The 13,849-nt window shown below is 46.6% G+C and overlaps 2 protein-coding genes across 4 annotated transcripts in view; both read left to right on the forward strand.

Annotated features, from left to right (window-relative positions):
• CCBE1 (collagen and calcium binding EGF domains 1) overlaps window positions 1–8,822 on the forward strand; it is a 101,893-nt gene extending 93,071 nt beyond the window's left edge. Inside the window, exons 7-11 of one of the 2 annotated variants that reach the window (XM_040579925.1) lie at window positions 738–858; window positions 2,783–2,922; window positions 3,015–3,050; window positions 3,626–3,661; window positions 4,750–8,822. In XM_040579925.1, the coding sequence (XP_040435859.1) occupies window positions 738–858; window positions 2,783–2,922; window positions 3,015–3,050; window positions 3,626–3,661; window positions 4,750–4,983 (567 nt within the window). In that variant the 3' untranslated portion in view covers window positions 4,984–8,822. Of the gene's footprint in view, window positions 1–737; window positions 859–2,782; window positions 2,923–3,014; window positions 3,061–3,625; window positions 3,662–4,749 lie in introns of both variants that reach the window. The other variant, XM_040579926.1, reaches the window with a different exon arrangement.
• Window positions 8,823–9,757: 935 nt separating this feature from the next.
• On the forward strand, window positions 9,758–10,776 carry MRPL17 (mitochondrial ribosomal protein L17). 2 transcript variants are annotated; one of them, XM_040580001.1, is made up of 3 exons: window positions 9,763–9,986; window positions 10,069–10,137; window positions 10,209–10,776. In XM_040580001.1, the coding sequence occupies exons 1-3, from the start codon at window positions 9,813–9,815 to the stop codon at window positions 10,479–10,481; spliced, it is 516 nt and encodes a 171-aa protein (XP_040435935.1). In that variant the 5' UTR covers window positions 9,763–9,812; the 3' UTR covers window positions 10,482–10,776. The 2 variants fall into 2 exon arrangements, with proteins under 2 accessions (XP_040435934.1, XP_040435935.1); XM_040580000.1 differs by having other exon boundaries at window positions 9,758–10,137.
• Window positions 10,777–13,849: the final 3,073 nt, after the last annotated feature.

Genomic DNA, 13,849 nt, shown 5'->3' on the forward strand with positions numbered 1-13,849 from the left:
TCTTTCCTCCCTGCAGACCAACCTCCTGGCTTGTCATCTCCCTTCAGCTGCCCCTGGAGAGACTAAACATTTGCAGAATATGTCTAAATGTGTTTAGTTGCTAAATATATTCAATCTGGGCATATAAATGTTCCATGGATAATTAAGCACCTGATGTAATGGATAATGACATTTTAAACTACAGTGTGAAATTCTCCTTATAGTCTCACTTTACCTTTGCTGTCTTTATGCAGAGCTGATCCAGATACCTGCTGGGTTAAATAATGTGTTTACAGGGCCAGATCCACAAAGGATTTGGGACTCTTATTGAAACCTATAAAAAGTTGGTGACTTGTGCAGCAATGGAGAAAATTTTCTGAACAAATGATGCCCTAAGAAAGGGCAGCAAATGAATAGAAAATAAAAATAAAAATAAAAAAGGAAAAAGAAGTTTCCTGAGAAGATCCAAGCAGTTACGAGACTTAAGTTCTCAATAACTTGTTGCTGTACCTTTCCTGAATTTCTCCTGCTCTCCATTTGGATTGACTTGCAATATTTTGGCAGTGACTTGAAAAGTGAGCAACCTCACATAGTAACACTTTTTTTCTGATTATTTCAATGAAGGGTACGAGTAAACATTTTGTATTTATTTTCCTGAAGTATTTAAGTATGCTGTTTGTCCACGTGAAAGATTAACCAAGAATGTCATTTATCCAGATGAATGATGAAGGGCTTACAGTGATTTTTGGTTTTGGCAGGTTGCTCTGCTACCAAATAATGCTGCTGATCTTAGCAAGCAAATCACTGGTGAAAAAGTGCTTGCATCTAATGCATATATTCCTGGCCCCCCAGGCCAGCCTGGCCAACAAGGCCCTCCAGGTAAGATACAGACCAGAGGGATGCGAATGTGCAATAGTGCCATGAATTAAAATAATGAGCCTCAATCTTGCAGTGTGATAGGATTTCATGTGGCTCATTTTGTGGTTGTTATTATTATACTTGCATTTGTGCTAAAATTAAATACTTTCTGGTCATTATGGTCAGCCTCTGCCAACCGTCTAACATCATCCATTGTGTCTTAGTCTCCATGTGTTTCTTGGCGTGCAAGCTGTGTTTGTCCTGTATGTGTTAAATTTCTCTCTCTCCCTGGGATATCTCACCTGCTTCAGTTGTCATTTCCTGTATTTTAACTCTTACAATTTAACCCTAAAAGTCTTAAAACACTCTCCATTTCATTGCAGGAATACCTGTTGCTTTAGCTCACTGTCATTAGCAGAGCAGAAAATGTGCTTTCAGGTTTTGGAGGTTTGTGCCAACTGTTTTGTTTTGTCTTGGCTGGTTTTGCAAGGATTCAGTTGTTGGTTTCATGTTGTGTTCCAGATTCAAAGGAATCTGAAAAGAAAACTCCACTCACACCTTCTTTGCTAAGGCATAAGTTGAAACAATGAGAGAAGCAGAGTGTTCCTAAAGCTCTAACTTAAGCCAGACACCTCGCAACCAGCAGCCAATGACACTAAAAAATTTGCAGACCCTGGTGAATGCAGATCTAATTGTGGATTAGCAATAAACCCAAGGAATTTTAGCATTGCCCTGGGTTTCAGGAAGATTCTTATATTGTACTAGCAGATACTCCTTACAAGGTTTGATTTACTCCCTACTGACGTGCACACACACAGACACACCGTTTATGCCCGCTTTGCTTTGGGTTTTGAGTCTTTATCTCATTTTCTCGGCGGACGGGTACCTCCAGCCCGCAGTACACCGTACGTCCAAGGACAATATGGTTGGAGACGCAGCCGCAGGCTCTGTGCCGCTCGGTGCAGCACCGCCCGGCCGCCCCCGAGGCACCGGCCCCGCGGGTCTCCCGCCCGTTTCCCCGTGGATGAGCTGTCCGAGGTGCTGCAGCACTGCCCGTCCCTCGGGCACCGTCCCCGCTCACCTCCCCTCCGCCCCGACGGCCGCCACGGGCCTCGGAGGGGTCCGAAGGGTTCATCGCTGAGCTTGATTCTGCTCCTTTCGAAAACCCTCACTGTGCGCAGTCTGTCTGCGGAACCCTTTGTACTCTCTGCCTTTCGTTTTCTACGTCTTTCACGTGTCTTCAGCATGAAGAACCGTGCTTCCCCCTCTAATTGCAAAGCAGTTCAGTTAGTGACAGTTTAATGGTCTTTATTTTGTGCAAATGTTGTTACAGGTGCCTGATTTTTTGTTTTTCACACACTTTTCACAGTGTTTCTCTTGAGCTAAACATATGTTTCCTAAAAACTAACATTCTCTGCTGAACCAGCAGCAACTGGAAAGGATATAAAGCAAAATGGAAGAAGAGAGCCTTTTTTGCCCCTAGCACTGGCTGCCATGCTGGGCAAAAGAGAGGTGCAGCCCACACTGAAAAGGGCTTGCTCCTGTGCCAGTCATGTAGATGCCTTCAACCCAATATTCCCACGAATTTTGAGGATTTCTTTTTGAGAGATGTTTGTAAAATGTGACTTGCTCTTCTCTTTGTGTGAAAATGACACATTTCTGCTTTTCTTTTCACTCCCAGTCTGTGTCCCTAACCACCTGGCAGTGGCAGTCTTGGCTTCTTTATATACACAAGGTTTAATTGCTCTGTGAACATCTCTTGTAGCTACTGTGACAAGGAGTAATGTTGTCTCAGATGACTGCTGTGTTGGTTGTGTTGTGGCTTTGGGTGTGTTAAGGCAAACAGTCAATTGGGTGGTTCAAAACATGGTCACTCCCTGCTGCTTGCACTGATGAAGTGTCCCAAAGGCTTCCCCTGGCAGGTAACCTTTGCTGTCAATTGCAGGGGCACCAGGACCAAAAGGGAGTCAAGGAGTTCCTGGGTCACCTGGACCTCCCGGACAGCCAGGCCCTCGTGGATCAATGGGACCTATGGGCCCATCTCCAGACATATCTCATATTAAGCAGGGCAGACGGGGCCCAGTGGTCAGTATTCTCATCTCCAGTCATGTATTGCACAATTGGCTTTAGCTCCAGAACTTCTCACATCCTTGTGAACACTTTCTTTTCTCTTTCAGGGCCCACCAGGAGCCCCAGGGAGAGATGGTAGCAAGGTGAGGAGAGGTACTGTTTTCCATAATGTGGGCACATGTATATGTGAAGTGCAGGCATGCTGGAGAGACCTTCTGCACACTTGTAGTCATACCCTTTTACCATCTCATTTCCTTTGCTAAGCTGAAAACATCTTGTTGTCCCATCCCTTCATGTTTTCCTTCTGGTGTTTTGTGCTTGCCATTCCTTAAGTCTTGCAAATAGTCCTGCCAGGCTATCTGTCAAGCAGCCTACTTTCCTTTCTCTGCAGCTCTTTTGGCTTTTCCATCAAGAAATGTTGATGCTTTAGCCTATGTCATTAGACTGCTCACTCTTTTGTAAATTTACCCTGTTAACTGGTTTGCTTGTTACTGTCTAGGAGAAATATCAGAAGTGCCCAACTCTTCTTTAACTAGAATCAGCAGCAATTGCCTTGAATTCCTCTTTCACTTTCTTTTCTTTTTCTGAGCAAGCGTAAGCTGATGCTTCTTGATCTGGGGACATTAACTAAGGGAGTCTGCAGCTGCAAACTGTGGTGATTTTTTTTTTTTTATTTCCATTAGTCACAGCAAACTAACTGAGGTGATATTGATTACAGGGGGAGCGAGGCGCACCAGGACCAAAGGGGATACCTGTAAGTATTGCTCACAGGAGGAATTTCCACAACAGAGTGATGTTGACTACTACACAGGTTAGCCAAAAGGATAAAAAAACTCTCCTGTGTCAAGAGCAGAGTGAAAAATACATGCACGGAAAATGTTATTGTAAAGAAAGTAATTACCTGCTTTTGTCCAAGTGTTTTTGCATTGCACACCTCCTCCCCTGCTGGGTATGACACTGAAGGCAAAGTGCACCTCTGCCCTGCAACAGTGGTGGGCCATCCTCAGAAGGAAGTAGTATGAGATCTTATGCAGGGTGCTAGTTAGGACAGTTCAGCCGCCACTCCTACTTAGGAGTTTGATCCCTGGAACTTTTTAAAATCCTGCCCCTCATCTCTCTCTGGGATTTGGAAAGCTGTAGGCTTTGAGGAAGTCATCAGGTGAAAGATGAGTATTTACAGTCTGTTTTCAGGTGAAATTGTTTGAAGATTCTTTTCTTACAGTGTTTTCTTATTAGTGGAATGAATTTTTAAGAGTGTGTTCAGCAAGATGTCCTCAGTACTGAACAGTGTACTTCACTGTTTGAAGTCAGCTAAAAAGAAATAATGATTTCCTAAAATCAGATAAAAACAGATGGATACTCTCTGCATTGTAATTTCCAAAATATTTAGTAAGTGATGGACAGCAGTGAGGTTACCCTATTGAAAAGATACCTTCCAAATACCAGCATTCTTGAGGAAAAAAATTAAATAAGTAATAATTATTGATTGATTAGTCATTCTGAGAATGTAATTTATATCAGTTTAATAAGAAGGAACAGAGGGAACCAAGATTTATCTCCTCTAGTCCCATGACATGTCAGGATACTCTTAGGAGGCAGGTATAGCAAAGGAATTAGTAAGTAACAACAGGGCTGCGCATCTTGTAAATGTAGGCTCTGTCTGCAAAAACATTTGCCTTCTTTTGAAAATCGTTTCCTGAGCAAGTTGATTCAAAACCAGACTGATAACTTTCAGCAACTGATATGAAGCAGTATTATACCTGCAAAGTAACTACATCAACCTGTTTGAGAACTGTAAGAGCGAAGGGGAGTATTAATAATGACCATGCCTTGTAACTGCAGGGCCCACCAGGTTCATTTGATTTCCTATTGCTGATGATGGCAGACATCAGAAACGACATCGCTGAGCTGCAAGAGAGAGTGTTTGGACACAGGACTCATTCGTCAACAGAGGAGTTTCCGTTACCTCAGGAATTTACAAACTATCATGACACAGTAGATTTTGGATCTGGAGAAGACTACAAACCACGAGCATCACCCAGAGACTCCAGGATACAGAAGGCAGCCCATCCTTAGCTACACCTGCTGAAAAACAGAGTCCCTTTAGAGTTCTTCAATATAAAAATGCACTGACAATGTTAAAATACATATATATATTATTTCCCAGTTTTCTCTCCACTTTTCCCCAACCATGCTGCCTGTACTGTAGCGTTCACGGTTCATGGTAGCCTCCTTGCAGTAATTCCATACTGTCAAGCCTGCACTGTGTGTTGTACCTAAACTATCAAGAAAACCTTCTTAGTGTATAATACAATTAATGCATGCTCTAGCTAATGGTGCAGACCACAGCATTTTGTCTGCCTACCTTGCATTTTGTGTCCAAATGACCCAGTACAAAAATTTTGCCAGGGTTAGAGGGGTAGCTGAACATCATCCCTGAACAAACTAATTGTAATAATGAAAATGTTGGTCCACAGTTACTTTATACATGTAAAGATACCAATGAACTCAAGACTCCAGCTACTGTCCCCAGGCTTAGGAGAGTGTTAAAAGCAGGTCCTTGTTTCACAGCAGAGGCCAGCTGTAAGTGAAATGTCTTCTATTATGCACCACCATAGCAGAAAAAGGCAAAAAAAAAAATATGGTGAAGAAGCGATACAAGGTTGCTGCTTCTTGATCTGGAAATTATTTGGCTTTGTGTTGCTAAAGTATCATTCAAAGAGAGTCAAAAAGATGCATTTGTCCTAAACTAAAATTATTTTTCCCTTACCACCATTCTCCCGCTGCTCAGCATGAAGTCCAGTTGCCTTCCTCAACAGGTTCATGCTGGACGCCTTACACAAAGATGAGCAAGAGAAAAGGGGATGTATAAAGCAGGAAAATCAAGAATAAGTGAATTAAGTAGGCTTATTGGTAAGCACAGTATCAGTCCCAGCCCTGCAGAGCTGGATTCTGAGCTCCTGTAGGTGCATGTTTTCCTTGGTGAAATGCTGAAGACCAAGTGAAATTGAGACCAGAGAAAGGCTTCACATTTGAAGAGAGCTACCACCTGTTTTATTCCTCTGCTGCATGAGACTGACCTAAACCTCATTCACAGGACTGTAACACAGAGTTGCAGTGTATTAGGCTGGATATATGAGGAGTATGAGTAGGTGCAGAAGTGCACATGACAAAACATTTCCACTGGTACGAGGATGGCTAAGGTGAGGTACTGCACATGGGGATCTTGTATTTGTGAAGAGGGATGAAAGGGATCACCCTTTTTTTACACTGGAAGATCGGATGCACAAGTTGGACCATACCTCACGGATGATGTATGTTACCATTTCTTTTGGATTACCACAGCTGCTGAGGACTTTGCCGTGCTTAGAAGATAAAAAGTATATCAAGCACAAAACTTCAATGTTGTATCTGTGTCGCTGCTGCTTCTACAGTATGTTTAGTGCTGGGTCACATCCATGTTACAAATGCAAAGAAAACAAACTTATTTTGCCGTGTTTTTCAGGGCTTACATGTTCTAATAGAATGAATACAGGTGAAAATATAAGCAGGCCCTTTTCAGATAACCCATAAAGGTTTGAATTCCCTTTCATATGCTCTGGGCCGAAAGATAGTTGGTATAATCCCTATACCACCAGTACAGGTCATGTTGGATAAACAGCTGGCTGTCTAAACCTTTCATATCTTTTGTATATTATCTTAAGGGGATATGTTCGTTCCTGTAATTGTTTCCCAGTTCCTTCCTATCACTATGCCACAAGCAAGGGCATTAGCTCTAAGAGCATGTTCTGTATTCCTCTTCATGTTATATGTATATCAATATTTACAAAGTAATGACTAAGTCACTGGGGTAGCTTAGAAAAAATGATAGCGCTCTGATCCTGTAGTCTTTGGGCTTCTCCTCTGGGAGAATCTGTCAGGAGCTGCAGATCCAAGTAGTCTGTGGTCTTTTGAACCATGTAATAAGGAAATCAGTGAGACTTGGGGAAGAAACTTGTCACCAAAAGAGGGGTGGTCTTATATGCAACAGGCTGAAAGAAAGCTCTAAGACAGCATAAGCTGAGGCATTTACATCTTATTTTCTTAATGTCAAGCAGGCAACTAGGTATAAGTAACATTGTTCATGCATATGCAATTTTAAGTGAATTTTTTATATGTCAAATTTTATATTTCTAACTCTTGCAAATTATGTAACTCTTGCATACGTTTACCAGCACACCCCATTACCTGCTGTATTAGGTTGATTCCCACTATAGAATTAGTAGCTGCAGGGCTTTTGACCGTGAAATACTGAATAATGAATTAAAGGAGTCATTTCCTACACGCCATCTAAATTCTATTGCCCCCTGCCCACAAGATATGTTCTAAAAAAGGCACTTACTTCAGTTCTAAACTCTGCTTTCCAAATATAGACAAATACCAAATAAGAAGTTCCTACAATTTGACCATCAAATTCAGGGGTAGGTGACAATTGCCCTGCTGTGCATAAGTATCCAGGGAAGGGAAATTCCGTGATTGGACCAGAAAATTATATAAAGGACATGCTTCACTGTTAGTACAGAAAGATGTCCTATGGACTCATGAACATAAAATACGGCATGTGTTTCCATGCCTTTCTGAATGGAAACCTTAAAAATTTCCCTTTCTGGAATCTGCATCATTTGTTTTCACAGCCTAGAGCTGGGTTTCCAACAGACAAGCTTACTCCATAAAAAAGGTGAAGGAAAGTGCTCCTTGGGTTTGTCCTTGTGCTTCACCCTCCTCTTTCCAGACTCCCTGCCCCAAAACTGTTGGCTGACTCCCAGCAACAAGGAGAGGACGCTATGGTAAAGGTAAGCTCACCTGACATAACACAGTAATTCCTCCAGCAGGGAGAATGCCTCTGAGCACAGCTGGCTGGGAAGGTTCAGCCTTCTGTCTGTGTCCGGCTAAGATCTTTGCATAGACCTTTCTCATTTTATTTCTGATTAACTGTATAATACCTTTCATAACACACACATTGTATCAGAAACATTTCATCAAGATACCTGGATAAACACATAAAGACACTCAGAAAAGTGACACTTTCTTCAGCACACCCAATGTCTTATAAAGCTACAGCAGAGGAATCATTTCCAATCTTAAGCTTCGTTGCTGGGTAGCCCGGGAGATCATTACCTTGTAACTTATTTATTACTCTGTAGCTCCAAAAATAACACAACATCCTCCCCCCACCCCCCCACCCCCCCCAAGAATCCAGAATAAGAATATAGAAACATCTAGACTCATGTCTAGTGTCATTACTAGGCTCATGCACATGACAACTTTGTTTCATATAAATACTATGTATAATTTTATTAGAAAGAAATACTATTTTGATGTTAAGACATCAAGTTATAAGCAGAAGGATAATAAAGAGTTTGTTATTTTAATAATGTTAGAAATATATTTAATGGAAACATTTGCAAGAGTGTGTGGTGATGGGAAAATGCTGATTGTTAGTGGGTTTAACAAAATCATGGGTTTTTTCAGCTTGGGAAACATTTTTTTTCAACACTGTGCCAAGTACATACATGATTATTCTTTCTTGAGAAGCTGGAATTCCTATATAGTCAGGCTAAATCAGGAAAAGGAGTGGAAAATTGATTGTAAATGGAATTAAGGTAATGGCCGGAGTTACTGTTGGCAGCACAGTTTCAGTAACATTCTTCCTAGAAGTATTTCAGAGTTAATACACTAAGCCTGAGAGAAGCAACAAAAGATGGGGATGCGGTCTAAAAATTTTCTAATTTCATGTTAAAATCCGTATGTTTGTTCCTATTACACATTCCAATTACTATACTGTTCACTTTATTTATGTATATGAAATACTAAAATGTGTATAAGATGATGGTGATTTTATTATGTATTCATAATAACAAAGATATTTTTTCTTATGCTGTTCGTAGCTGCTTTTGTTACATGTCCTTTCTCTGAAATACAGAAATGTTGGCTGGAAGAAACCAATTGCAGGAAACCTCCACACACTGCCTTTGAGCATTTTTCTTGGAGCTGAGCTATATGCACAGCCAGGAGGCCCTGGGGGCTTATGAAGGGTGTGAGCTGTTGCAGAAGAGGGTGCGTTTCTGTCTTCATGGAAAGAGGCATGTGCCCACCTCGTCTATTCGTCTATTCGGATGGAGGCTCCTGCGCCCCGTGAGGGCTATGTGAGGCGCCATCCAGCAGCCTTACCCAACGCTGCCCGGGTCTGCAGCTTCTGCACACCTTGGGGATGCGATACGGGCGTCCGAGGCCCCCCTGGCACCCCGCCACGGGTTCTGGGGAAAAATGGGGAGTAAGGCAAACGGCCCGGCAGGCCAGGCCTTTCCTTGGCACCTGGCTGAGCCCTTCCTCCCAGCCCCGCGGCACCGTGTGAGGGCAGTATCCCGCACCCCGCCCCAGATGCCCTGAGGGGCAGCAGGGAGGGCGGCTGCTCTCCATGCCCCCCTCAGAGGCCACCCTGCCCGCCCGCCCGGGTCAGCAGCGGGCGCTGGCGGCGGGGTGAGGCCTGCGGCGGCCCCGCCGGGACACGGAACTACAGCTCCCGGCATGCACCGCGGCCCCCAGTACGCCGGGTCTCCCGCGCCTGCGCATTGCCACGGCCCTGCCGTGTGGCCACCAGCGCCCCCCGCCCCGCCCCGCCCCGGGAGGCCGGCGGCCGGCTCCGCCTCCCTGCGCCGCTCAGACCGCTCGGTGCGCGGCTCCGGGCGCCGCTCCCCGCCGAGCCAGGCGGCGGCCCCTGCCCCGCTCCGGGCACAAGCCGTGGGCCCCGCCCGCAGGGGCGGAGGGGCGAACCACCCCTTCCGGCGTGCCGCGCGGCGCGCGGGGGCTGCCGGGAGGCGCCTCCCACAGTTCCCCGCGGCGGCGGCGGTGGCGGCGGCGGTGAGATGCGGCTGTCGGCGGCGGCTGCTATCTCTCACGGGCGCGTGTACCGGAAGTTTGGGCTAGGCCCGCGCTCGCGTCTCGACTTGCTGCGGAACCTGGTGACGGCGCTGGTGCGGCATGAGCGCATCGAGGCGCCCTGGGCGCGGGCCGACGAGATGCGGGGCTATGCCGAGCGGGTGAGCGGACGGGACGGGACGGGGGAGGGTCGCGGCGGGCGGCCGAGGGGCCCTGACGTCACTCCCTTTCTTCTCCCCGCAGCTCATCGAGTACGCCAAGCTGGGGGACACCAACGAGCGTGCCATGCGCATGGCAGATTTCTGGCTGACGGTAAGTGCCTCCCCACGTCCCTCCTTGCACTCCACGGCCGCGGTGCTGGAGCTGAGCGTGCCACCCCGCAGGAGAAGGACCTCATCCACAAGCTGTTCAAGGTGCTGGCACCCCGGTTCCAGCCCCACCCCGGAAGCTACACCCGCCTGCTGCACATCCCCAACCGAGATGGCATAGACCGTGCCAAGATGGCAGTCATCGAGCTCAAGGGGAACCCCTTCCCGCCACTCATCCACCCACGTCGCGACACCGAGAAGACGCTGCTCAACCAGCTACTGAAGGGCTACCGGGAGGACATGCAGCAGGCCAGAGCCCCGCAGGCCCCTGAGGGCACCCCTGTCTAGGCATCTCTCTCTGCCCTGAGGCCAGCCCCGTGTGTGCACAGGGACAGGGTTTGGCATGAGCTGCCTGTGCACCAGCCAGCTAGTTGCTGTCCTGGAGCATAGGAATGGAATTGTCCTGGGATGTCTGAAGGTTGATTGCAAACCTTCAGTTGCCATGACAGGGGCACAGTTCAGTTCAGTTCAGTTTACTTGCTTCTTCCTGTGGTTTGAATAGAGACTTAGCAAGGCAAGGAAATCAAGCTGGGAGCCTAATGGTTGATATTCTCTGTGTAAATAAACTCTGTTAAGAAAGTGAGTTTAATTTTATTGGGATTTTATCATTAAATCATAGAATCCCAGAATGGTTTGGGCTGGAAGGGACCAAGGGACCTTAAAGACCGTCTAGTTCCAACCCCTCAGCCATGGGCAGGGACATCTTCCCCTAGACCAGATTGCTCAAAGCCCCATCCAGCCTGGCCTTGCCAAGGAGGGGGCATCCACAGCTTCTCTGGGCAACCTGTTCCACTGGCTCACTACCCTAAAGAATTTCTTCCTAATAGCTAGTTGAAATCTACCCTCTTTAAAACCATTACACCTTGTCCTGTTGCTACAGGCTCTACTAAAAAATCTGTCCCCATCTTTTTTATAAGACCCCTTGAAAGACTGAAAGGTTGCAATAAGGTTTCTCCAAAGTCTTCTCTTTTCCAGGCTGAACATTCTCAACTCCCTCAGCTTTCCCTCATAGGAAAGGTGCTCCGGCCCTCTGTGGTGCTCCTCTGGACCTGCTCCAACAGGTTGGACGTGCTCCTTATGTTGGAGGCCTCAGAGCTGAACACAGTACTTTAGGCAGGATGTAACCAGAGGGGCACAGTCACCTCCCTGGACCTGCTGACCATGCTTTTGATGCAGCCCAGAATGCAGTTGGTTCTTGGGGCTGTGTGTGCACATTGTTAGCCCACCTTGAGCTTTTCATCTACTAGCACCACCAAGTCCTCAGGGCTTCTCTTAACCCATTCTCCACCCAGCCTGTATTGATACTGGGGGTTACCCCAACCCAGTTGCAAGACCTTCCACTGGGCCTTGAACTTCATGAGATTCACATAGGCCCACTTCTCAAGCCTGTCAAGGTCACCCTGCCCTGGATGGCGTCTCTTCCTTCCAGTGTATTGACTTAGCTTGGTGGTGTCAGCAAACTTGCTGAGGGCGCATTCAATCCCAGTGTCCATCATACCAACAAAGGTGTTGGAACAACACTGGTTCCACTTGAGACCTCTGAGGAATGCCACTCATCACTGGTCCCCACTTGGACGTTGAGCTCTTGACTGCAACTCATGAGTGTAACCATACAGCTAATTCCTTATCCACTGAGTGGTCCACCCATCAAATCCATGTCTCTCCAGTTTAGAGGCAAGGGTGTTGTGTGGGATAGTGTCACAAGCTTTGCACAGATCCAGGCAGACGATGTCAGTCACTCTTCCCTGATCTGTCAAAGTTACAACCCCATCATAGAAGTCCACCAGATTTGTCAGGCACAACCTCCCCTTTGTGAAACCATGTTGGCTGTCACCAATCACCTCCTTATTTTTAATTGTGCTTTAACATAGTTTTCCAGGAAGATCTGCTCCATGATCTTGCTGGACACCAAGGTGAGACTGACCAGTCTGTAGTTTCCCAGGTCTTCCTTATTTCCTTTTTGTCGCAGTTTAACCCCAGCTGGCAGCCAAGCACCCCACAGCTGCTCGCTCACTCGCCCTCACCCAGAGGGATGGGGAGGAGAATCGGAAAGGAACGTAAAACTCAGGGGTTGAGAAAAGAACAATTTAATAGGTAAAGCAAAAGCCACACACACAAGCAAAGCAAAGCAAGGAATTCATTCACCACTTCCCATGGGCAGGCAGCTGTTCAGCCATCTCCAGGAGAGCAGGGCTCCATCATAGGTTAACAGTTACTTGGGAGACAAATGCCATAATGCTGAATGTCCCCCCCTTTCTTCTTAGCTCAGCTTACATATATTCAGCACGGCATCCCACAGTATGGAATATGCCTTTAGCTAGTTCAAGTAAGCTGTCCTGGCTGTGTCCCCTCCCAATTTCCCATGACCCCTCTGGCTAGCAGGGCCCGAGAAATTGAAAAGTCCTTGATTTACAATAAGCATCACCCAGCAACAACCACAAACATCAGTGTCCTGTCAACATTATTCTCACACCAAATCCAAAACACAGCGCTGCACCAGCTACTAAGCAAATTTACCCAGCTGAAACCAGGACATCTTTTTAAAAATGGGGGGATTATTTCCCCTTTACCAGTCTGTGGGAACCTCACTGGACTGCCATGACTTCTCAGATATGATGGACTGTGGCTTAACCACTTCACCAGTTCCCTCAGGACCCATGGATGCATCTCATCAGGTCCCATGGACTTACACACACGCCCCCTTCAGGTTCCTTAGGTGGTCTTAGACCTCATCTCCTACAGTGAGTGGTTCTTCATCGTCCCAGTTCCTGCCTTTGTTTTCTGTGGCTCGGGCAGTGTAGCTGGAGTACTTGCTGGTGAAGACTGAGGTGAAAAAATCACGGAGTACCTCAATCCTCTCCATGTCCCAGGTAACCAGGTTCCCGTTTCCTTCCAGAGAGGGCCCACATTTTCTCTAGTCTTCCTTTTCTCACTCGATATACCTACAAAAGCTTTCCTTGTTGTGCTTGACAACCCCTGGCCAGATGTAATTCTGTCGGGGCTTTAGCTTTCTTAACCTGATCCCTGACTGCTAGGACGGTTTCTCTGTGTTCTTCCCAGACTACCTGCCCTTGCTCCCACACCCCAATGCTTCCTTTTTGTGTTTTATTTTGACCCAGAGCATCTCGTTCATCCCCACAGGCCTTCTGGCATTTTTGCCCAACTTTGTCTTGAGCATGCAAGAGGTGACCCTTGAATATTAACCAGCTTTTCTGGACACCCCTTTCCTCCAGGGCTCTGTCCTATGGTGCTCTACCAAACAAATCCCTGAAGAGGCCAAAGACAGCTCTCCTGAAGTCCAGGGAAGTGATCTTGTTATGCACCCTTCCTGCCGCCCTAAGGATCTTGAACTCTACCATTTCATGGTCACTGCAGCCAAGGGTGCCCTTGAGTATTCCTAGAAGCTCCTGGATTGCCTATGCCCTGCTGCATTGTCCCTCTAACAGACACTGGGGTGGTTGAAGTCCCCCGTGAGGACAAGGGCTTGTGAATGTGAGGCAGCACCTATCTGCCCATAAAGGGCCTCATCTGCTTGGTCTTTCTGGTTGGGTGGCCTGTAGCAGACCCCACTATAAAGTCACCTGTCCCCGCCCTCCCTTTAATCCTGACCCATAAGCTCTTGGTCAGCTCCTTATCCATTCCCAGATGTAGCTCCA

The sequence above is a fragment of the Falco naumanni genome, chromosome Z (genome assembly GCF_017639655.2).
Source record: "Falco naumanni isolate bFalNau1 chromosome Z, bFalNau1.pat, whole genome shotgun sequence".
Lineage (NCBI taxonomy): Eukaryota > Metazoa > Chordata > Aves > Falconiformes > Falconidae > Falco > Falco naumanni.